Raw genomic sequence first — 24,918 nt, forward strand, 5'->3', positions numbered from 1 at the left:
GAACTAAAGCGTCTGCTATAAGGCGTATTCGGACATCACACACATTACAAATGCTTAAGATTTTAAACACAAGAATCGTGCATTTGCAAAAATAAATATCGTATTAAAAAAAAGCAAAAACAATAACACTTTACATTCTAATATAATCAGATACAGTAGGTACAAATATGAATCTAAAAGCTAAGCTTACGTAGCATAGAAAGTCCATGATATTACATAGTACAGAAAAGCAAAGCCAATCCCTTTATATGTTTAAAAGACTGCACATTTTTATTTTGAATTACCTTTAAGACTTTAAATTGGACAGTCTCTATTTTACTTGCATTCATCAATCCAAATCTTATTATCAGGCCCACTTTTAAAATAAATGGGCAGACTGGGGCATATGCCCAGGGGTGCCGGTGGTTTTGGGGCGCCCGCTGGGTGCCCCCAAAACCACCGCCTGCCAGCACTAGGAAAAAAGGGGGGCGCTGCTCTTGGGTTTGCCCAGGGCTCCACTGACCCTTAACGCGACCCTGCTTATTATGTTGTAAATAGGTCAAAATACTCAACCATATTTAGACTTTCTGGAAGGCCAACACTTTCCTAACTAATGTAGTGCATCGCATCACTTAATTAATGTTATAATTAAACACTCTCGTTATATGTCGGATCTAATATATTAGTTCCGTTTGATATATCAACACTACCTCTGAACATACTCTACCATAATAATAAAATAGTTTATTCAATGACTGTTAGTACGATAAAAATCAACCAACTAAATCATTGCTTAAAACTCTTTAACTTAGTTGTCTTTGGAAGTAAAAATCATGAAAAATGAAAACAAGAATGTCAGATGTTGATTAAGTTGTCTGTGAACTCTGCTGACTGTGTTAAAATCAAAATAGTAATAGTTGGAACTTAATTAGATATTCGTTGTTTTTGGTTTTTTCAAAATAAATTATAACCCATTGTTATTTTTATTGAAAATTTATTTTTAATTATATTCATGACATTCGTTGAGATATACTTTGGGAGTAATTTTTAACTTTTAACAGCAGTTGAACAGGTAAGTTTTCATTGTTTTTTAATAAAGATTCAACTAAACTTAGGACATAGTCTATAAATAATTTAAATCAAAGTATCTCTTTATTGTATTACTGAAACTAATTTTCCTACACATAGCTAAAGGGGATATAATTTTTACTACTATCCATGACATGGGCGTGCTTAGTTTACCCAGTTCTGAGCTACTTTGTACTGCTGCCAACACCTCTCTTTGGTATAAGTTGTGGTATTGTTGTTCATTACTGAGTCAGTAACAATCCTTATGAAAGTTGAAATTAACTCTCTTTATCTATACAAATTCCTTTACCTAAGTAGATCTGGTTTTCTACTAAATCGTATTTAAGCCTCCTATCTTATTCCTTCAAAATAGGTCTATCCATTTAGGCTATGTTGATGTGAAGGCGTACAGTATAAGACATGTTTACATATAGTAGAGTTAAGTTAGGCCTACCTATAAACCTAAAGGTACAGTTCCGCAGAGAACCTGTGATATATTATCGGATGAATAATCTTGAGTAGGCTATACTTATAGGCCCTATCGATAATTATCCGAATCAATTTATCATTCCTATGTTGTTTTCCCCTATGTAACTTAAGTAAACATCAAATTGAGTTAAGATATGTTTGTTTACAATTTTATTGATAATCAATAAAAACAATAATATTTTACCAAATCAATGAAACACTAATATATTAGGCCCTAACAAAAACAAATACCGTAGGCCTAACTTAATATTTGATAAAAAAAAAAAAAACAAAAAAAAACAATAAGTTAATGTAGGGAAAACCAAAAACTAAACCACATTGAAACACGAACATACACAAACAAAATTACACATAAAAACGAATAAATACACGGTAGGCCTACTTTTACTTTACCCCGGTAGGTAGCCTACATGTATTATACACACATCGGTAGGCTGGGGTCACACTGTTGTCTGTAGGCAAAATCCCTTCAACTTTGGTTACGGCTTGAAACTAGGTCTGACAAAAGTCTGCAGCCGCCTACATCATGCAATACATTGTGTGAATGTTTCAGATCCTCTGAACTCATCCCCCTCCCCAACACATATTTTTTTACCTCTAAACTTCCAACTCCATTTTCATCTGCAACTGTTAACGAACTTACTTATTCAACGTACATCTCCATTTTACTTAAGTATCAAACCAAAGAAGTACCTACAAAAACTCAGGATGGCTAATTGTTAACATTTACAAGAACAAGACCATTTGAATTGATGTGTGAACTGCAACTGTGGTTGATGATTGAGGCCACAGAAATGTTATAATAGAACATTATTTATTCTATGAAGAGACTACAGTAATTAGTCCCAAAGGAGGGGGAACCAGCTACTATAATGGTGGGTAAAGTACGTTAAGGAACACGATGTTCACCTCAGATTTGAATCAGTTACAATAGTGGTGGATAAAGTAGGCCTACAGTAAGAACAAGACGTTCGTCTCAGATCTGAACCAGTTAGAATAGTGTTGGATAAAGTACGGTAAGGAACACGACGTTCGTCTCAGATCTGAACCAGTTAGAATAGTGTTGGATAAAGTACGGTAAGGAACACGACGTTCGTCTCAAATCTGAACCAGTTAGAATAGTTGTGGATAAAGTACGGTAAGGAACACGTCATTCGTCTCAGATCTGAACCAGGTACAATAGTGTTGGATAAAGTATGGTAAGGAACACGACGTTCATTTTAGATCTGAATCAGCCCGCTTAGCTAGGACGGGAGGAACCGATAGCCCTAGTAAGTTACAGGGAGTGGCAAAAAGTTCTGACGGTTTAGAAATGTAAACAACTCAAATGTTTAAACTGATACAAAGTGTTTTAGGCCCTATTACATATTACAGATTGGCAGGTATTTATGGACATTTATATAAATAACTAAAAACCGGCGGATCCAATCCGTTTTAGATATAAAATTACTTCTATCAAATTATGTCTGTCTTGGGCCATGCATTCTTCAAATATTGCACTGAAACCGTTAAACACTTTTCCTAACAATGCGGGTGAAAGGTTGGCGATTTCTTTGCGTATGGCTTCCTTCAGGTCATCCAATGTGCAGGTTTTGTTTGTGTTAACTTTTGATTTCAGCAGCCCCCACAAGAAAAAGTCACAAATCCGGGGAGCAAGCTGGCCACGCAATACTCTAAAAGTGAGAATTTTTTCATCTGTATGAAAATCAATCATTTGCTCTGAAAATGTGTTGCGCTTTGCATAATCATTGGACTTGAACTGTTGCACGATAGCCATTTTGTTTGGATAAAAGTGCAGGTTGTACCGTGATATTCTTCTTACCGAGCGGTCAGAGATGTACGTACAGAGCTGCATCTTGTTTACCTGCAGGCCCCCCAGGACTGGCTTCCACAGCTTCTCTCTCTCTCTCCTAGGCATTCCATGCCATAGGCTATTTTAACCTAGTACTTTTACTTTCTCCCCCTATAGTATTTGGAAAAAGTATTGTAGGTCTACCGGTATCGTGTTTGTCAAAACTTTTGAGTCTGACGTTTTGGGTGGAAATATCCGTTTTGGGCTCCCCTGATTTGAACCCGAAAAAATGTTTTTAGAAATAATGTGTGTGTGTGTGTGGATGTGTACACAGCTACAGCCTATTGATTTTAATGGTAGGCCTAATTTTACAAATTTGCCATTTAAATACTCTTAGGTAGGCCTACACATAAAATAACCAAAAATAGTATTTTCATAAAAACGGCTCAAACGATTTTGATCAAAATTTAGTGTTTTAAATTTAGTCTTTATAACTTTGAAAAAAAGCACATCCCCTAACGCTGTATAATGCACATGGTATGGATTAAAAATTATTGTGATGTTTGTTATTTTCCCCCATAAAAGTTTCCTCCTAGTTACCCCTGCAGCTTACCCCTTATTTTTTCTTTTTTAAAGTCATTTTAATGTCAAGGTAAAGAGGGAAAGTATTTGTCTCTTAGCTTATACCGTTTTTTTTACGAAGCTGTGCTGTGGAGCATTATCATTGTACACAATCTTACTATTTTCCTGGTTTGTAATGAGTATGCATAATTCCCATATTGAGACTAAACAATATTTTACTCCTTTATCATAAAAAATCAGAAGTCCTTCTAAACAGTACAATACGTTGTGTATAAATCCATAACTCTTTTTAATAAGCCAAGTGAATAATAAGCCAATGAATCAATTATTAACTATTTGTGATATTTCCAGGTGAGATATGGTCCGATTATGTCAATAGTGAGAACTAAGGCGATGGAGAATCATGATGGTGAAGATCAAGGATCTACATTCTGGAAGAAAAGCACTAAACCAGTGCCTGGAAGGTAGTTTAATCATTTGTTAAATTACTATGGAAACAATGATGAGTAATCTACGATTTGTAAAAAGTGGTACAAAAAAAAATGGTTTTTTTATTTATCAGGTAATAATATAATGGTTAATATCAGCCTACTATTGGTATCTGTTATCTGGCAATAGGCCAACTGTTGTGTATAAGTGGCATGTTACTGACTAGGTCTAGTTTGGGAAACCACAGAGAGTTTATTGAGTTATGTCAAGTTGAACTTTTGGTTCCAGTTTTTGTTCAGCAAATTTCAGTTGATGTTTAGAAAGAATAAAACTTAACTTTGAGCTGGAGAATAACACCTGTGTGTTCTAGTACTTTTTCACCACCAATATTTCTAAAACAGATGATCTTCCCGGATATCGTAAGCATAATATTGGTGACAAAACATCGACAAACCATCTCTTATTAGGCTGTAAATAACCCATTTGAGTTGTATATCTAACCTCATCAAGATTTAGAATATTTGTATCATATTTATTATATTTTTCTGCAGACCCAGCCCAAGGAAGGAGGTACGAAGCAACTCCCAACAAAATTCAAGCTCTACGTCTTTTCAAGATTTTCAAGAAAGCGTGAGTGATGCATGGGAAATCGGAGACGATGAGTTTTGTAATATATTAGGTAAGTTCTAGTATGAGGTGTCCATTTTTACAAACCTATAAATGAATTTACCTATAGTTGATAGATAATATTAAAAACCAATTTGAATTTGAATTTATTTAATCATTAAATTATGTTTAAAAATTATGAAATTTAACAAATAATTATTTTGATTTGAATTATTTGAATATAACTATAGGTTATGGTAAATTGGTAAGTTGGTTGTTGACTCCAAAGGAAATAGTTTTGACATAATTGGTTTCACGTTTTTAATTGTGTTATTGATGTATTGATTAACAATGTGAATATTGGTAGGGTACTAAACCACCCTCATGGAAAATTTAACCATTTTCAAAAAAATACAAATTCACAAAACCCATACAATTCAGCCACAAAAGCCATTATGGCTTGTCTGCAGCAATTATTCTAATTTTGTTTTTTAACAGTGCTTTTTTTATTCAATCAGTCTTTGTTTTTGTTATTCTATCAGTCTTTTGTTTCCCTTGTTTTTCTGTAAGAATTCAATAATATACCAAACCAATCATAGAATTTAAAGTAGGCCTAGTCAGATTTTAACAATTATTAATATACAATGAAAAAAGTAACAGTAATAAACGGATTTAAAACCATTAAAAAAGTAACAATAATAAACATTTGGAACAGTGAACAGTGAATAAACTATTAAAAAAGTAACAACAATAAACATTTGGAACAGTGAACAACAATGATAAAATATGAAACACAGTCATTTTTAACTCAGATCTAGATATAAATTCTTTAACTTCTTCTTTAAAACTCTACAGTAACGTATATTCCTCAGCTGTACCGGTAAACTGCTTAACAAGAATGGAACTAAATATTCCCTTGTTCTTTTAGAATATTTGTTGTTCTAGGCACAATAAAGAACATTTGCCTTGAGTTGTAACTATGAACATTAAGGTTTTTGAACTCATCTGAAAAATAATAATCTGATGTAATTAAAAACTTAAACAGCCCATCAACTGGCAAAACGTTGACCAACACCTAAACAATGAAATCTGCGGGGGATTTCATTGACTTATCTTGTTGTTTGGCAAACTAGCTGTTAAGACCAATCATTTAATGGCTAGTACATGTCTGTTGACTAAACACAGAGAATGTTTATGTAACTGTAATAATGATAAAACTAAGTCTTAACTAATGGAAATATGTTGATATAATGTAGTTCACACTAAAACGAGTAGTACTAGAGGGTCGAATTACCTATTGGAAATAACTCGGGATTGGGAATGTTCGGATGGATTATTTTTTTTAGATAATCTGTCATTTATTAGAAAAAAACAGACTAAATATTTTACATTGATTGACAACATTTAAATTTATTTGTCACCTGAGATTTAAGCAACGTCTATGAGTATACCTTGCAGTCTTCTTGGCGACAAAACTGATTGTCTCCCGCAAAGGTAGGAGAAACTGTGATCATATACAGCGATCTCGGTGACACTAGTAATCACAGCGGTTACTTGTTGAGCTCTTTGTTTCTTTCTTCCCTTCCTTTCCAAAATTTCGGTTGATAGGGTCACCGCAAATTACTAGCAATTTAGAACAGGATAGTAACTATGAAAATTAAATAATTTCTTGTTTTATTGCAGATATGAAAATATCAAAACAGGTGGTTCACTCAACAGCCCTTAGTGTAATCAACAGCCATCGCAGTAAAACCTCGTCTTCCCAACAATCATCAACAGAATGCAACTCTAGCGGCCAACCACAACCTCAGAATGCCAAAAATGGTGAGATCCCAGGTATTGCCTAACCTAACCTACTAACCATATCTCATGATTACTTGGAAAAAATATTAATACAGTATAGGCCTATAAATAAGAGACTGAACAATACATTTGTGTGTCAAGAAATTTGTTAAACTAAGGTTAGATGAGCTGTTATTCACTGTCATATAAAACAGTACCCACTCAACCATGAAAACCGTGAATAAACTGTGAATTTTGACGTCTGTAAAGTAAAACATTGATTGAGCCATGAGTTTCAAGATAAAATATTAAAAATAGGGATGAGCCGATTCTCATTCTCAATAATCATTGACTTTAGGTTAAATAATGGCTTCAAAATCTCTTACAATTGCAGGGCAATCGCTTTTGAGGCTCGACTCAGCTTTAAAAGTGAGGCACACACTTGTGGTGTCTTAACTTAGTCAGGATTTGGAATCACCTCTGATTTGGCTGGAATTTGTCCATTATACAGTGTGTAAATTAAGTATGGAAACAAATCTGTATTTTTAAAACCGAAATAGATAGAAATATTCTATTTGTGGCAATAATAGTTAACAAAGATTCCGCAATTTTTCACATGAAAAATATTTTTTTACCCCCCTAACAGGGTAGGTGGTAGGGGGTGACTTATTTTTTTCAAATAGCAACCCCTATTGAGTGACCCCTCATTTTGAAGGGTTTGTCAAAAGAAACACAATGACGCAAATCCGAGGCGAATATCTCACTCCTAGCTAACATGGCGGATATTCCAAAATGGGCTTTTTTTTACAAAAATTAAATTTTTCATTACCCACCATTTAGGCTAGGGGTGAAATATCTACCTCGGGTTTGCGTCATTCTTTTTCTTTTAAAAAACCCTTCAAAATGAGGGGTCACTCAATAGGGGTTGTTGTTGAAAAAAATAAGTCACTCCCACCCCCTACCCTGTTAAAGGGGTTGAAAAAATATTGTTAATTAAAAAAATTGCGGAACCTATGTCAACAATCAATTCCACAAACAGAATATTTCTATCTATTTCGGTTTTAAAAATACAGATTTCTTTCCATTATTTGTGAAATTGGTGTTTTTCACGTACAATAAATGAAATTTTGGAATATCCGCCATTTGGGCTAGGAGTGAGATATTCACCTCGGATTTGCGTCATTGTGTTTCTTTTGACAAACCCTTCAAAATGAGGGGTCACTCAATAGGGGTTGCTATTTGAAAAAAATAAGTCACCCCCTACCACCTACCCTGTTAGGGGGGTAAAAAAATATTTTTCATGTGAAAAATTGCGGAATCTTTGTTAACTATTATTGCCACAAATAGAATATTTCTATCTATTTCGGTTTTAAAAATACAGATTTGTTTCCATACTTAATTTACACACTGTATAGGGAAACAGCAGAAAAATTGCAGTGGTGTCCCTACACTGCTCCAGGCTGCGATGCAGCAGTGATTCGGCTTGTACCCAGCCTAAAACCTTGACCTTTATCCACCTCATAAAAAATGCAGATATTACTGTTAAAACCCAAAATTAAATTTTCAAGTTTGAGTGGGAACTCGTACAAGCCTACTTATTTTATTATGGTGCTATAGCTTTTTGATTATCGATGATTATTACAAATTGTGTAACACATGCTCATTCTAATCTATAGTTTAGAATCAAATACTTTTGGAACAATGATGCCATTCTAAGGCTGTATTAGGACATACATTCCAGGATCTCATATAAAATTACTGAGGCATCGTTAATTTACTATGCATTCCATGAGTAATATACATTTCTTAAGCTCTTGGGATTGTGTTTTCTCATAAGCTGTAGCTGCCGGGTTGGTTTCAGAAACAACTACTTCAGAAGAAAGAAAGGACTCGGGTACAACTCATAACTCTCCTACGAGCAGGTTCAACAATACTCATCGCCAACACACTAAACTCAAAGTGGCTGTTGGTAAGTTTTCTTTAATTTTTAATCCCACATCTGTTGGTATTTAAAGCTGTTTAACGGCGATTGCATGATATGATTTTTTAATGTTTTTTGTGTGGGATTGTTTGAATAATCATACAAATCCAAAGTTAGTGTTTTGTGAACGTCAACTACCTAATTGTTAATGAGAAAGGGAATACCATGTTGTATTTAAATATTTTATTAGCAATTTTCTAATGTTACTACAAAATTGTACTTCCTTGATTTGGATAACAATCGTTATTTGTACATTCTAAAAATAGTTAGTGTTTGTGATGATTACAATTGCTTTTGTTAAACAAAGTACATTTAAAGTAATATTAAAATGCTGATAAATATTTAAATTAGAGGTGTGCAACCTGCTCAATTTTTGAGCCAAGCAGAGCCTGGCCTACAAGATTAAGATATCAAGCACAAAGTCGGAAAATGAAGCTCGAGCCGATCTTTTACGATCACTATTGTAAAACGAGTACCTAGTTCTCGCGATCGTCGATCGATAAATTCATGATTTTACCGCAACCACGGAAGAGTATGATGACGTTTCTGAGACCGCAAGAGACGATGATAAAGTCTAAAAAAACGCTGGAGGAGTCTAGGATTATGCCTCGATCGTGGAAGACTATGATGATGATAGTGTCTACAACCCGCGGGAGATTTCCAGGATTTTGCTCCGATCGTGAGAGACTATGATGACGTTTTTGTGACTGCGAGAGACAATGATAATGTCTACAAACCACTGGAGGTGTCCAGGGGAATTTGCCACAATCAGGGAAGAGTATGATGACGTTTCCGTGACTGCGGGGATGACTATAATGTCTATAAACCGCGAGAGATATTCAGGATTTTGCCACGATCACTGATGGCGATAAAAACGTTTCCTTGACCACGGGAGACAACGATAATGTCTACAAAGAGCGGGAGGAGTCCAGGATATTATGATTTTTTAAACTATAATAGGTAGGCCTACTAAATTTTATACTGATTTTTACTGGTGACCAAATCCTACGTGCTTTCAATAAGTTGTTTTATTTATTGTTGTAATAGTTTTCATTAGTTTAATATTCACTTGACATAAGACATGTTTATTTCCAGTAGACTTATTACAAATGTATTGGAAGAGTCAAACATTTTCATGCAGAGCAGTTGTCAGATTGAGATGTGTGTTAAAAATTTTACTTTGAAGTATATGAAGGAAAAAATAGCATTTTAAGTTAATAAATAGGTCTAAAACTAATATCACAGAGTTTATCACTATCGAGAAGTAAAAACAACCATTTGAAAGTTAGCAAAACATTACCAAATTAGACAGGTTGTACTACAAGGCATTAGGTGAAGGCACAAAAGTTAGACAATGACAACTAAAAACATAACTATGATGAAGGAAGGTCTAAAAAGTCTTTGAGTCCGTAAAAAGAATTAACAGCAAGCCATTGGAACACTTTTTGTTTAAAAGAATTATATGGGAGAGAAAACACAAATGTAGGAATCTTATTAAAACATTTCATGCCCACTATTTCATAGCTTTTCTTGGGTTTCTCCAGTCATAGTCTGAAACGGGTATTGTGCTGGTGGACATCTTTACGGCAGTTAAAAAGCATTTAAATTCTTAAAACTAGTTAACAATAAATTAAAAATATACAAGTTAACAACAGTGAAAATTTTAAAATCAATAACAATTGGTTTATGGTGTTCAACATCAACTTTGGGCATTATTCTTAATCTTTTTCTGAATTACAAAAACCTTCTTTACATGTGGGCTATTTTTACTCTTTGTCTATGACGGCACCAATTCTAAGGAAAAATATAGAACTATATATTTCTATAAATATAGAAATATATTCTTTTGAAGAAAATAAAAATTATGTGAAATTTAATAATAAACTTTAATAATAAAATAATAAACCTACCTTGTTTCATCCTTTTATCTGATTAATTTTTTAAATTTTACTCCACATCGTAATATTAAATTGTATAAAAATAAAAAAAAGTTTTTGACTAGGCCTGACTAACTTATTATTTGTAATTATGTAAATTCATGATAGTAAAAAGCTAGGCTCTATTGAAAATCTTTGGCTCGCACACCTATAATTTAAATGGAAATGATTAATTGTAATAATAATATCCAGGCTATATCATTAAATTTGAATAATGCAAGTAGATTTCACATTGTTGTAAAATTTTGAAGCTTTTTTATGTACGTTACATGTTTGGTTTTTGAGTTTGTTTGTGTCCACTTAATATTTCTCTCTTTTTTAGTGTACTTTTAACAGTGTTGAGTCTTGATTATCCAATCTTTGGCTAAATTAGAACCGTAGAATTGTGTGCTATTTCCATGTTGTATGACTGTACTTTTGTAGCGGGTAGGCGTAGACTCGTTTGCGTTTGCCTCTCTGTGCTGCATACCACACAGTTAGATAACTCCTTATACCTCTCCGTACCCCTCATGTGTTAAACACAGTGTAACTGGAATCTTGTGGACGATAATTAATTACCTTATGTTACATTTTACAGTTACAGTAGTAGCGTTTTCACTTTGTCGGTTATTGTTTAATTATTAGTAACAAAGAATCCAAAACGGAAAAGTTGGTGGTTTTGTAAAAGCCTAGAATGAGTTTGACATCATAATCATATTGATTACCATGTTTATGAGGGTTTTTCAACCGCTTTCCGTGTTATCCAACATTTATGTGGCTGGTTTATGTTGGATAAACAATACTCCACAGTAGTATTAGCGAACAAGGGAAGTTTTCATGTAGTTTTTTTATTTGATCACTATATGTTAAGGTTAGTTTTTAAATAACAAAAAATAAATAAGTTAGTAGACATAAACACACTCAATTTTTATCAGATATAAACATACTATGAAGCTTTCTTTAATGTTACATTAATGTTCATAAACAATTGTGGGAGCATGTTTGACCTATGCCTATATCCAGTTCGGCCACAACTTCTATGCGCGTGGACGGGTGCTACTAGCTGAACTAAAACATACAGGTACCGGTTATTGGCAGAGTTGGTGGGTTAGGGGTGAGTGAGTAGCAAGACACAAATGTTTTCACAAAAGAACCCCTGCCAACCCCCTTGCCTAGACCTGATTAGATCTGGTCGCGCACAAAGAAACATTGGCCGAACTGTACCAGAGTTGGGCTCAATTGAGGACTTATGATAGGAGTTTGATCTTAATCAGCATACAGTAGACTCCCCATTATCCACTGAGTGATCGAGGATAATGCAAACCTAACTATGTTCTTCCTACTGCAATCAAAAACCTACTATTAAACATGTTTAATGACAGGATAAAACACTTTTTTATCAACAGCCCTATTCATAACACCTTTGAATTTTTTAATCTGAACTGTTCAATAAATTAGGCCATTGCTGACTATGTAACCTAGTTACGTAAATGTACCTTTGTAATTTATTTGTTTAGGCTATTTAGGCCAAACTTTTATTAATATATGTATTTTTACAACATTTTGTAATTTTTTTTATGACGAGACTGATGGTATGTATTTGTTGAATGGTTAAATAAATTCTTGATTCTTGAACCTAAAATGCCCTGGAAATAACTAACATTGAGTTATTGACTTTTTATTTATTCATTAATACATGCTTATGTAATAATTAATACAACTTTTTAAATGCTTTTTAGATACCTTTTAACATTGTTTCTTTCTCTTTTATGTACAAAACTAATTATACTGGAGAGCTATGTATTTGGTAATAATACAAATTAAAACACACAAAAAATGTAACTTATCAACTCATCAGTTGTAATGGGTGGTCTGCCCACAAAATGACGAGCCTCTTCATGCTAAACATCTGGTGATCTTTGTATAACGTACTTTTGACTTGCATAGGCCCCTAGCTTTTTATTTTTATTTTTTGTAATCGTGATTAATTCACTGCGTGGTCAATCTACTTGTGGATAATCGGGAGTCTATTGCATACTGTAGGCCTATACATGTCATGTCATTTGCATTTTCAACCATTACCTTTCCTTACACCTACTAATGATTCCTGCCCATTTCCTTTTTTCAGGCGCCAATTTCCATCTCCGTCCCAAACCTTCCTTTCTGAGTTATTTTTGTGGTTTAAATCCTTGGAGATTCTTTCAGTCAACAGCTTTAGAAAAAGGTACCGATATAGTAGAAGAAAAAGGTTTGATTACTAGATTTGATTATTATTTTATTCAGTTTAGTCTTAAAGAAGTTATAAAATGTACCAAAAATCAAATGTAAGTATTTTTACTCTCGCAATTTTTATATAATTTAATAAGTTTTTAATGATTTGAATTATACAGGGTGATTCACAAAAACGGAAACGGACACTTTTGCATTACTTGGTGACAGGTGGAGGATGAAATTCAGGTTTATGGTCATTCAGCTCCCTATCCAATGCCATTTAGTCCCCATTATGCCGCTGTGGTCGAAAGTCTATTTCATGTTTGCATACGATGCTTTTGTAAAAGTGGTGGAGTCAACTGTGAAACTCAACGCTGTTTTAGACGTCAACTTTCGTATTGATTGTCATGGCGAAGTTTCGAGTCAGAATAAAATTTAAAGGTGAGCTAATTCATTTAGAACGTAAGGATCAAATATGAAAACAAAACCACCCGGACCACAGTTTGGTGTGAAGTAGAAAATGTGGGGTTTATAGGCCATCTTTCTTTGAAGAAAAAGAACTCACGTCACTGTTAATTCTGCACGATATGCGAACATGATAAAGAGACTTTTTCATTCCAAAACCTAGAAGGCAGAACATTTACATCAAGAACATATGGTGGTTTCAACAAGATGGGGCCACTGCTTACCTGGCCAATGCCTCTTTGGCAGCAGTTTGAGTGATATTTCCTGGGCATGAGATCTCATGATTTGGTGATGTTGTGTGGCCTCCGCGTTCACCGGACTTGTCAATGTCAATGTGTGACTTCTTCCTGTGGAGTCACCTGAAGACATGTGTTTACATTACATTATTATTATTATTTATTTGTCATGAGAGCCGAAGCCCCCTGACTGCATACCCGGTACCTATCCTTTAGGACATACCCGGGCCCCATGATGTAGGCCGAAGCTTACGCATCAACCTTTAGCACATCATGGGCGGATGACTTAAGGTCATCAGGCTCGCCGGCTGCCGAAGCAGACCCTTCGGAAGGAGGGTTGCCCCTCAATCCTAACCAGGGATTCCGGCTGCTTGTTTAAGCGTCACTCCACCTGGGTTCCACTAGGTCAGGACCTAGAGGTCCATGGTAGAGCGCCCCGACGCATTAAGTGCAAGCAACACTCGGGACCTATCTAATCCCTGACAGGCAGAACCCGCCATCAATAGCCAGGAGGAAGGGGACCGTCAGCACGCTGACGGGGGGAACCCCAACCTCCCATTTACACCACTACCCGATCGAGGCCTTACCCATTGCTGGGAAACCAGAGATAACCAGAGCGATAGATCCCCAGATACCCCTGGCGGGCTCGGACCCAGCACCCGATCTACTTCGTTTGCCCGTCAGACCCAACATCACTGCCAGGCCATCAGGGTTTCCCAAAAGGAGGCAGGTATAGAAGTGGGACCCACCCGGATGAACCTATCCACCAGAGGTGGCGACACCCTTGACTCAATTGAGGTTCCGGGAAGAACCCCCCACACTCAAGATAACCATACCGTCCGTACTCAGAGACAGGGATTGGTTTGCATAAGTGCCTACAAACCGTTGCCCTCACACTGCGGAAAGTTACGTTGCCCTTGAGTGTCCCCGTGAGCTACGGGTACTTGCCCGTTTTCACCTCCAGGAAAGGTTACTTCCAAAGTCGAGGATTTGCCCACTGAATGCTGGTCGTACACAACAAGCAGGCCGAAGCCCAAAGAACCACAGACACAGGTAGGTTAGAGATTATGATGCACTTCCATCTCTCCTAGAGCTAAACACCCCTCCATCCTGGATAAAGGAATGTCACTGGGACCCAATGCCCAGTCGTCCATGTCTGTGGCCAACTTGAAAATGCCGATACCAACACGGAGCATTTACCTCCCCTCTGGGGGCTAGGTATTTCACCTCCCAGGACGAGGCTACTTCCAAAGTCGAGGATATGCCTCACAAAATGTCAGTCGTACACAACAGGTAGGACTCAGTCACAACCACAAGCTACAGGCAGGTGAAAGATCTATGAACTTAATCAACACTAGCAGAGCTGAACACCCCACCACCCTGAATGGAGGGAATGTCACTGGGTACTCTCACTTTGGGTAAAACCCAAAGAGGCTGGCTTGTCCAGTCGTCCATAGCTTGTGGTCTACCTGAAGTGCCGGTTCCAACACCGGGCAATTACCTCCCCTCTGGGAGAGCTAGGGTCCGCGTGGTCGCCCAGGCCACGAACCCACGCAAGCGTGGGCCCCCTGCGGTATTTACATTACATTTTTACATTACATTACATCATTTATTTACATTACATTACATTACGTTTTTGTCAAAGGAGCCTAGACTCGCCGACGACTTCCCGGTACCTATTTTCACTTAACCCGGGCTCCGTAGTGTCGGCCGGAGCTTTTCGCACCAACCGTAGACACACCATGGGTGGATGACTTAAGGCCATCAAGCTCACCGGCTGCCGAAGCAACCCTTCGGAAAGAGGGTTACCCCTCAATCCTAACCAGGGATACCGGTTACTTGGTCGCACGTACACTCCAAATGGGTTCCACCAGGGCCGAAACCCTGAAGGACCATAATGGAATGCCCTGAACGCAACACAGTACAAGCAACACTCGGGACCTATCTAATCCCTGACAGGCCGAAACCCGCCATCATAGCCAGGAGGAAGGGGACCACCTATTTCCATACTACCCGATTGAAGCCTACCCATTCACTGGGAAACCAGGGATAACCAGGGCGATAGATCCCCAGATACCCCCGGCGGGCTTGATCCCAGCACCCGATCTACTTCATTTGCCCAACTAGCCCAACATCACTGCCAGGCCATCAGGGTTTCCCAAAAGGAGGCAGGTATAGAAGTGGGACCCACCCGGATGAACCTATCCACCAAAGGTGGTGACACCCTTAACTCAATTGAGGTTCCAGGGAGAACCCCCCACACTCTCGAGAACCATACCCTCCGGGCTCAGAGACAGGGATAAGCTAATGGAGTGTGACCACCAGCCGTTGCCCTCACACTGCGGAAAGTTCCGTTCCCCTAGAGTGTCCCCGTGAGCTTACGGGTACTCGCTTACTTAGGTACTGGGGGGGTCACCCCCCAGGAAAAGGCTACTTCCAAAGTTGAGGATTTGCCACACAAAATGTCGGTTGCACACAACAAGCGAGCCGAAGCCCATAGAACCACAGCCACAGGCAGATGGGAGATTGATGGCACACTACCACCTCTCCAAGAGCTGAACACCCCACCATCCTGGATGGAGGAATGTCACTGGGGACCTTCCCCTAAGGGGCTGCTTGCCCAGTTGTCCATAACTATGGCCTACTTGAAATGCCGATATTCAGCCACAATATTCAGCACATATCGCATATTTGGTATTCAGGCACATGTGTTTACAAAAAAAAAAAAAAAAACACGTATTCTGGAACAACTGAACAAAGTGGAAACAAGTTTTCAAGCAAGGCTTGAAATGGGTGTCCGTTTCAATGGCCATAATTTGAGCACTGTAATTATCAAAACTTGAAATAAGGTATTTTCTATTTTATTTTGTAAAAGTCACAACTTTCCCTTCATTTCTTTGTCCATAAAACGTTTCTATGCTCATAACTTTAAGAGAGCAATAATTTTTTTTATCCATCTGTTTCCCGTGGACCACCTTGTATTTTGTCATGTTATTGTTTGTTATATTGCCAAGCTACTCTCGTTTCACTACAAATGGTAGTTGGCTAGGTAGCTGAGTGGTTTGAGTGTTTACTAATGCCAAAAAACGGCAATCTTTCTAAACAAAAACCAGCCATTCAACTTTGAAATTTTATTTTTACATTTTTTACTACAAATTTTAAATTTGTCCTATGATACACTATTTATAATTGAAGTTAATTTGTTTGGATGCAGGAGCAGACAGTGAAACAATGGTGGGGAAAGTAGCAAAGTTTCGACTGCTACTGGAGTCTAATCTCTTGAACTTAGAAGATCTGCGACACCTCAGCTGGTCAGGAATACCTGTTGAGGTTCGACCTATTGCCTGGCGGTTGTTGGCTGTAAGTATACTTGTCCACTCACATTTGGACTGCTGTTTTGTCCTTTTACTTTAAGGTGCATCACCATTGCCTTCTTTAAGTGAAAAAGTTATCGATTGTTTTCTAAATTAATTCAGGTTCTTAGTCTGTTAAAAATATTCTCGTATATTTTACACTACGAGAGCTTACATTTTAATGATAATGAAGGCTTAATTTGGGGAAACTCTTTAAAATGGCATGTTAAGACCTCTGGAGAAAATATCCTGAAGTTTAAACTAAACAGGGTGTTTGGTAGTCAGTGTCAAAGATTTTAAGGCATTATTACACACGCAAATTGCGATGAAAAGACATAATTTGGATTGTTATATGTTACTCCTACTTCTGGGAAAAATCAAATTTTTAGATTTTCAAAAATTTCTTGAAATTGCCTAATAAAATCTGATTTTTCTCAACTTTTAGCCCCAACACAATAATATTTTTAATGACATGTTTCAGAAAACAGTCGTTAGTTCTCAGATGTGTTTAGAAACTCATGGAGAGAAGATGGAATGTATGATGAGTAAACATGGCAAATTATTGTTGGCTTAAAAAGGATACAAATTTCGGATTGATAGAAAGTCGTTTGCAGGGGTTGCTTGGCGATGTGTTAAAAGATCAAATATCTATGTACAGGGTTTTCATAAAATAATGGTGGGGTTAAGTTATGAAATAAAAACAAAAACGAGAAAAGATACAAACAAACTATTTATTTTGGTGAATTCCTGACATCAAAAAGATTTTATAAATAACTAATAAGCTTCAACATGACAACCATCTCTTGCTCTACAGACGTTCAGACGATGATCTATTTCTCTCCACATGTGCAACATTTCTCTCGTTACAATGAAGACTGAATCTCTTGATCTTTCTAGTAGATGGGCTAAATATCGAGTTTTTTTTAGAATAAACTATGTTTTTAACATCGTAATTGGCCGTTATTCTAGAGTTACTGACTTTCGTTCACTTAGTTAACTCACTTTGCCTTTTCTTGACAGAAAACATGTTTATAAGAAAATACAACTTGAAGTTTATTTAAAAGAATAAGTAGGTTGTTGATTAGCACAACAAACAACACAGCTGTTTTGATTAATGTAAACAAAACTGTTTGAGCTACCAGATCCAGGGCTATCAATATGAAATATTTAATTGGTCTTATAATAGGTTTACAGACAGTTCAAACCCCACCATTATTTTATGAAAACCCTGTATATTGACAGATGAAAGTGAAGGTGTTGTGCTTAAAAGTAATATAAACCATATTCATCCCAAACCATTGGGAAGTTGAAGGATATGTTTGGTTGAGAGATATTTATAAAAGTGGTAGGGATGGACGGGATTGAATTTTTAGTTCGGGACGGGACGGGACGGGATTTTTATTTCCTTCCCGATTTTCGGGACGGGACGGGACGGGATTTTTTTCTGTGCATAAAAAGAAAGTACTGTATTGCAGTTACCAAAAAAGACATACGAAATAAATTTTTACCTTTTGTGGCACTGATCTATAAAAACCAAAAAATGGGTAACAATTTACAGGTACCTATAGTAACTTGTGACTCACGGGGTGATCGTCTGTATGACTCACGGTCATGGCGCGATCGTCGTCATGACTCGCGGTCACGGCGCGATCGTCGGTAGGACTCCGCGGTTACGGCGCGATCGTCGTTATGACTCCGCGGTCACGGCGCGATCATCGAAATGACTTCGTCTCCTGCGTTCGCGGACCTATCGCTCGCAATAACGGCGTTTTCGGCACTCGCGAAGCGGAAAAATCGCCGACGATCGGACCAAATCCCGTCCCGAAAAATTCCCGAGTCAAATGTATTCCCGTCCCGATAATCGGGAATATTTTTTTCCCGAAATTTCGGGACCCGTCCATCCCTAAAAAGCGGGAATAAAAATTAATTCAACTGACTAATATTTTGACCGCTGCACGCATTTGTACACTGCCCTAAACCGACCACTGCGCGCAACGAGTGTGCCATTTTTGACCACTCCACACAATGTGTCTCTGCCCTTTTGAACAGGTGTTTTAACTTTCCTGTCCCAAAATATTTTTTTATGGATAATGTAGCATAACCACTTGTGTTTTGAGTAGAATGTGTCGATTGTCGATACCACCGATTCTTGGTTATCGGTATTGAGAATTGATAAGCATTGATTGATCGAAGTTGACATCGATACCCTGCAATGTCTGCAGTGATCAGGTGATAAAAATCCTCGCTTTTGCTGCAGGAGGTGATACAATAACGTATCCATTAGTGTTGGTGTAAATTAAAATGAATGTCTTGTGTTGTTACCAGGGGTACCTACCAGCCAGCTTGGAGCGTAGACAAGCTGTCATGGAGCGTAAAAGACTCGACTACTGGAACTTAGTAAAGCAGTATTTCGACACAGAGAGAGATGAGACTTACCAAGACACTTACAGACAGGTATAACAGTTGCAAAAATGTCAGTTTATCAAGATAATTTTTTCATAATGCATTTCATCAAGATAAAATCGAACAACCATTATGTTTAATGCAGTATTAATTAATGAACATTTAGGGCATCTTGAAAACGCTAGAAAGTTAACAAATATCCCTGCTGCAGTAAACCTGAAAACTAAGCAAATTTTCATTCTCATTGGATTTTCACTTAAATATTTCGTTAAACATGTCAGATTTATTCCCTATTTAAATAACATTAGGTTGAACGAGTTGAGGTTTGCTGCGTCAGGGAACGGTAATAATGCATGTTTTGTATTGAAATAGCCTAGGAAGATGTTAACCCATTTGCCTAATTTGATTGAAATACATCCTTAAAGTAGCAAAGCCATAGCTGTTCCAAAGCAAACCAAAACAGTCTTTGTTTATTGTAAAAGGTTTGGTAATAGAAATTAATGCTGAAATATCCATCATCATAAAATTGTCCGACTTTAATCAAAGGTTTTGTTATATTTAGAATAATACCCTTTAGCCATTCAATATATCCAGTCATATTTGAGGTTAAAACTTCAACAATTTAAATGCTCAGTATACTTGGCACACTGTACTTTTTCCATTCCTTGATTCATTTAGTTAACACAATTGTTGTGAACATTACTTTGCTGTATACTTACTTCCATTGGTTCTGATCTGTGCATTCTAGGATGTTTTTATTTTAGCTTTTATACATAGCCTTACATAATTTTGTATTTCAGATTCACATTGACATTCCTCGAATGAGCCCCTTAATCGCCCTTTTCCAACAAAAGACAGTTCAGGAAATGTTTGAGAGGATTTTGTTCATCTGGGCTATTCGACACCCTGCTTCAGGCTACGTTCAGGGAATAAACGATCTGGTTACTCCGTTTTATGTTGTTTTCCTTCAGGAATTCCTGCCTGAAGGTATGTACGGTTTTTTTATAATTTTCAAAACTTATAGTAACTAACTCTGAATTCCAATGCTTGTTCTGTGATTGGTAAAATTTACTCACAAATATCTACCTACAAACTTTCTATAGCAAATTTAAAAATCTATTAATTTTACTCTTGCATGACATTTGTACATATGTAACATAATGTTATCAAGCAGTTTTTTAAACAGTATAGAGTAGACCCCCATGGGTAACTGAGTGATCGTAGATAATCAAAATCATGGATAATGCAATCCTAGCCTAAAATACCCAGGAAGCAATTTGCTTATATTGTTAAGCTTTAATACATGTTTAGGTATCAATAAAGCATTTTTAAAACACAATGTACATGACTGTTGACTTTGATTCATATACGTCTATTTACAAAACAAATAGTATTGGAGAGCCTTTGTATAGAACTAATAGAAACACAAATAATAGCATGTATGAAATATAACTTTAAACTCGTCGGTGGTCGGTGAAGTAAACAACAGTAACACTTAAGTCTGTCTGCGAGATGGTGGGCTTCCTCAAACTATACATCTTGGGTGTTACTGTATTTAACATACATTTAACTTGCGATCGTGGTCAATCCAATTGTGGAAAATTGAGAGTCTACGGTAGTTATATCTCTCTTGCTACTTTTTGTACGCAACATTTTTTATGCTTTATTATATCCTGTCTCTTTTAAAAACTTTATGATCTCCTGTCTGTCTCTCTTTTAAAAATTGAATACAAATGTATAATTTTTCTAGCTCTAGGGAATAGTTATTTAAAAGGGATACAAAACATCACAATTTAGTTAATTTATCAAGATTCTGTTTCTTACCGAGGCCATACAAGGTGGCTTTGCCTCCTGATTTCCAAATTATAGTTTGTTGGTCAACACACCATTTTGGGATGTTTTGAATTTTGAAATTCAACGTGACTATCAACAAACTATAATTTAGAAAGAATGTGTCAGAGTTAATTTATATAGCCTTATAATGGAACAAAACCTATCTTAAAATCGACCTCTCGGTGTAGTTGATCCTTGTCTGGTAAAAACTGTGCCTTTGGGCTATAAATCAAAATTATTTTACATATATGATACAGTCTTTAGCTATAGTGCACTTTCCTACCACAAAGGCAACATATTAAGACCTTAACCTGGAATCACTGCCTGTTATTATTTTTAATTCTGCTTCCACTTATTTTATGCATACCAAAATCAACCCATTTTATTGTATTTTAGGTGGTGATCTTGATACCCTTGAAGTGAACACTTTGCCAAAAGAACACCAAGACATCATTGAAGCTGATTCTTTTTGGTGCCTTTCCAAATTTCTTGATGGGATACAAGACAATTATATTTTTGCCCAGCTCGGAATCCAGCATAAAGTAAAACAGTTGAAGGAACTGATTCAAAGGATAGATGGTAAGTGGTAAATAATATAATCTTTATCAGATTCAAATCATTACATTTTAGTGTCTTTTGTCTTTTGAGAACGAGAGTAACTTTTAGAAATGTGCAAGACTGAATATTATTTTCATTTTCAATGAGAACAATACAATTAATGAAATTTAGGTTAGTGCTCTAGTGTTGGTTCGGATCCAACCAGTCACACTGATAAAATAGGATTTAAACTGCTGTTTCATTTTAGTTCAAAAGTACATGTGTATTCGCATAAAGCAGAGAAAGCGCTACAGTAAGATGTTCTGTTGAGCAGGCACTCTACACAAGCACTTACAAAGACATGGAATAGATTATCTGCAGTTCTCGTTCCGTTGGATGAACAACTTACTTACACGAGAGATTCCTCTAAGGTGTTCCATCAGATTGTGGGACACTTACCTCGCAGAGTCAGACAGCTTTGCTTCCTTCCAGCTCTACGTGTGTGCTGCGTTCCTCCTCCACTGGAGACAGGAGCTGCTTCTAGAGCGAGACTTCCAGGTACCAACCTTAATATAACGAACCTCGGTATAGTAAAATCCTCGGTAAAACAATTTTTCCAAATACCGAAGAATTGACCATTTATTCGTTTTGAATTTTATCTCTTCACTCACAGTCACAACGATAATATAACAAATGTTTATTAATCTTGGCAAAAATAAATTAACATCAGTTTAGCAAATAATAACCTCATTATACCACCTATACATCACATGGTGTCTCGAAAAAGCATAGTCTAGCATTCCATTCCTATTGGTATTATTGATAGTTTTCAGTTTCCGTGGAAAATTTAGATTGTACAGTACAATGGATCATTTTGTGTCACCAAATCGGATTGCTCAATGGACTTGATCACCATCGCAACACCTAAGCAGACCACTGTAACTGACTTTTTCGCTAAAAATAGGATGAACATAGTCTCATCAATTTTGCCAATGAAATATTCCTACAACATGCAGATGACAACAATTAAATTTTAAGTTTAGTATTTCACAGTAAATACGCTAGCATCTTCATCTGCTATCGCAGTGAAAGGGGGATTTTGTGATCTTCGCAGACACATTTTGTGATCTCTAAAGCTCAGCTTGAGCTCAATTTTCTAACCTAGTGCTCAGGCTTGTAGGCTAGGCTCAAAAGCTGAGCCTCTCGCACAGCTTTAGATTTATATCTATAATATATATTTAGACTAAATTTGGAGGCCTAAATTTGTTCTACTCCTGATTCCATGTGGAAAAATACACTATTTAAAATGAGTTAGGGGTAGTGTATTTAATAGCACTCAGAACCTGAAAGCATTTTACAGTTACAACATATTCTTTTATGGCCAATCCACAAAAATCAAACAGGAAATTTCAGAAATTTGTAAAATATATATTTTTTAGCGAATTTCCCTATAGGGAAGTAGCTATTACCGTAGGTCTCATGGTAAGACTTAGGCCCGGGACCGATTTACTTTTTCATTTTAATGTCCCCAGAGGCCAAAAACACCATTCGTTGAAATTTTTATATATGTATATATATGTATATATATATAGGTATATATATAGATTTATATATATATATATATATGTGTCCGTGAACACGATAACTTGAGTAATTTTTATCCGATTTTGATGAAATTTGGTTTGAAGGTGTAAGGCGGGATAAACTTGAATGAGTTCGCGATCCGGCATGATCGGACCATGGGAACAGGGTTTTATGGGGGGTTTTATGGGGTAAAAATTGGTTTTTCTCACGTTTTACCCTCAAAACACAAAATTTCCCAATTTTTCTCTAAACCTTCTTAAAGAGCTTAAAAAAACAAACAATTCAGTATCTCAAAGTGTTTTTGTACGGTTATTGGTTACGGAGAAAACTAAAAAAATGGGAAATTGAAAATTCCCATGTTATTCTTATGGAGAATATTGTAAAATGTTGTAGTTTGCTTGTTTATGGATATATTTTGATCAAACTTGGCAAATTTATTTATTTTATAGTAAGCTATCAATATTTTACTAAAAACACACTACTTTATTAGTTTCCTTGTAGCAGCAAACCTAGGTACTCGTTAAACCTAATAATGTTATTTAAATAGATCAATTGAAAATCAATTCGGCCAAATGGAAATTCGCTTAGACGGCAGGTTTGCTGCGGCGGGGGTATTTAATATTGACATTGATCACTCTTCACCAATCTTCATTACCAAAAAAACACATATTAGTTGGATAGTAGTGTTTGCCTGGATGTCAGACTGCAGGTTACAATAATTTAACACTGCTATTTACAAATTCTTGCTGTGTTTATATTGTAATACTGTTACAGGGACTGATGTTAATGCTTCAAAACCTCCCCACACATAATTGGACCGACGCAGACATCGGTGTACTTGTTGCGGAAGCTTATCGTCTCAAGTTCACTTTTGCTGACGCCCCAAACCATCTTCAAAGCAGTGATAACAGATGACCAAGAATCTAAAATCATCCCTGAAATGTCTGTTGATGGATTCCAGTGTTCAAAGTTTGGCACAATGTACAATTTATTGTTATAAATAATGTTTTTAACTAATGTATTTTTTCAGTGTCATCTAATATAGACCTGTAAATCGTTTAAATCAAAATTACTCGGAGGTGATACATGTAATTTTGATCCTTGTACATAATGACCCAATTGGAATATGAATATTAAATGCAAATAGTAAAAGATTTATTTAGCGGTAATTGTCAAATGAGATATCGATATCATAATATGAAAATATCAGAAATATATCAGTACGCTTTTACAAAAGATGTCGCCTTTTCATTACCTTGTATTATAGCAAAATTATACTGTCTCAGCTGTAATAAACATTTTTCCTGAACAAACAATTCACACAAGCAATTACAAAGATATTATTAATCCTCCATTAGGGAAGTTACCTCTGGCTAAGCAATTACTGAAGATTTGTTTGAATTACTGCTTCATATACCTTCATGCATGGCTAGCCAATAGCCAAGATTTTTCTACTAGTAGTGGTGGTAAGTTACCTGTAAGGTGTTGTAATATTACCAGAAATTGTTCTTCATTTGTAACTTTTAATACTATGCCAAAAATTAGTCCTGGTGGCAATGCGCCATGGAAAGTGAGTTATAGACAAGAAGTAAACCTGAAAGACAACAAAACACATTCATTTTTGTATTTTCTTATTCAAAATTGTGTAATTGAATCTTACTTTAATATTATG

At 36.3% G+C, this 24,918-nt stretch overlaps 1 protein-coding gene across 2 annotated transcripts; it reads left to right on the forward strand.

Annotated features, from left to right (window-relative positions):
* Positions 1–845: 845 nt before the first annotated feature.
* LOC128998750 (TBC1 domain family member 22B-like) lies at positions 846–24,482 on the forward strand. 2 transcript variants are annotated; one of them, XM_054425083.1, is made up of 11 exons: positions 846–1,051; positions 4,262–4,374; positions 4,891–5,018; positions 6,629–6,781; positions 8,589–8,696; positions 16,751–16,896; positions 19,215–19,343; positions 20,093–20,279; positions 21,522–21,704; positions 21,997–22,220; positions 24,021–24,482. In XM_054425083.1, exons 2-11 carry the CDS (start codon positions 4,280–4,282, stop codon positions 24,159–24,161), a joined length of 1,494 nt encoding a protein of 497 aa, XP_054281058.1. In that variant the 5' UTR covers positions 846–1,051; positions 4,262–4,279; the 3' UTR covers positions 24,162–24,482. The 2 variants fall into 2 exon arrangements, with proteins under 2 accessions (XP_054281058.1, XP_054281059.1); XM_054425084.1 differs by having other exon boundaries at positions 6,629–6,769.
* The last annotated feature ends 436 nt before the right edge of the window (positions 24,483–24,918 follow it).

Source organism: Macrosteles quadrilineatus, unplaced genomic scaffold (assembly GCF_028750875.1).
Source record: "Macrosteles quadrilineatus isolate MER2022 unplaced genomic scaffold, UCM_ALF_1.0 Scaffold_7__1_contigs__length_78375512, whole genome shotgun sequence".
Lineage (NCBI taxonomy): Eukaryota > Metazoa > Arthropoda > Insecta > Hemiptera > Cicadellidae > Macrosteles > Macrosteles quadrilineatus.

What these genes read in the sequence shown, in the direction of transcription:
- LOC128998750 (XM_054425083.1), top strand. Translation starts at nt 4,280, where the DNA reads ATGTCAATAGTGAGAACTAAGGCGATGGAGAATCATGATGGTGAAGAT. An exon ending in ACTAAACCAGTGCCTGGAAG is followed by an intron (nt 4,375 to 4,890) that starts GTAGTTTAATCA and finishes ATTTTTCTGCAG; the next exon opens with ACCCAGCCCAAGGAAGGAGG. An exon ending in TGAGTTTTGTAATATATTAG is followed by an intron (nt 5,019 to 6,628) that starts GTAAGTTCTAGT and finishes GTTTTATTGCAG; the next exon opens with ATATGAAAATATCAAAACAG.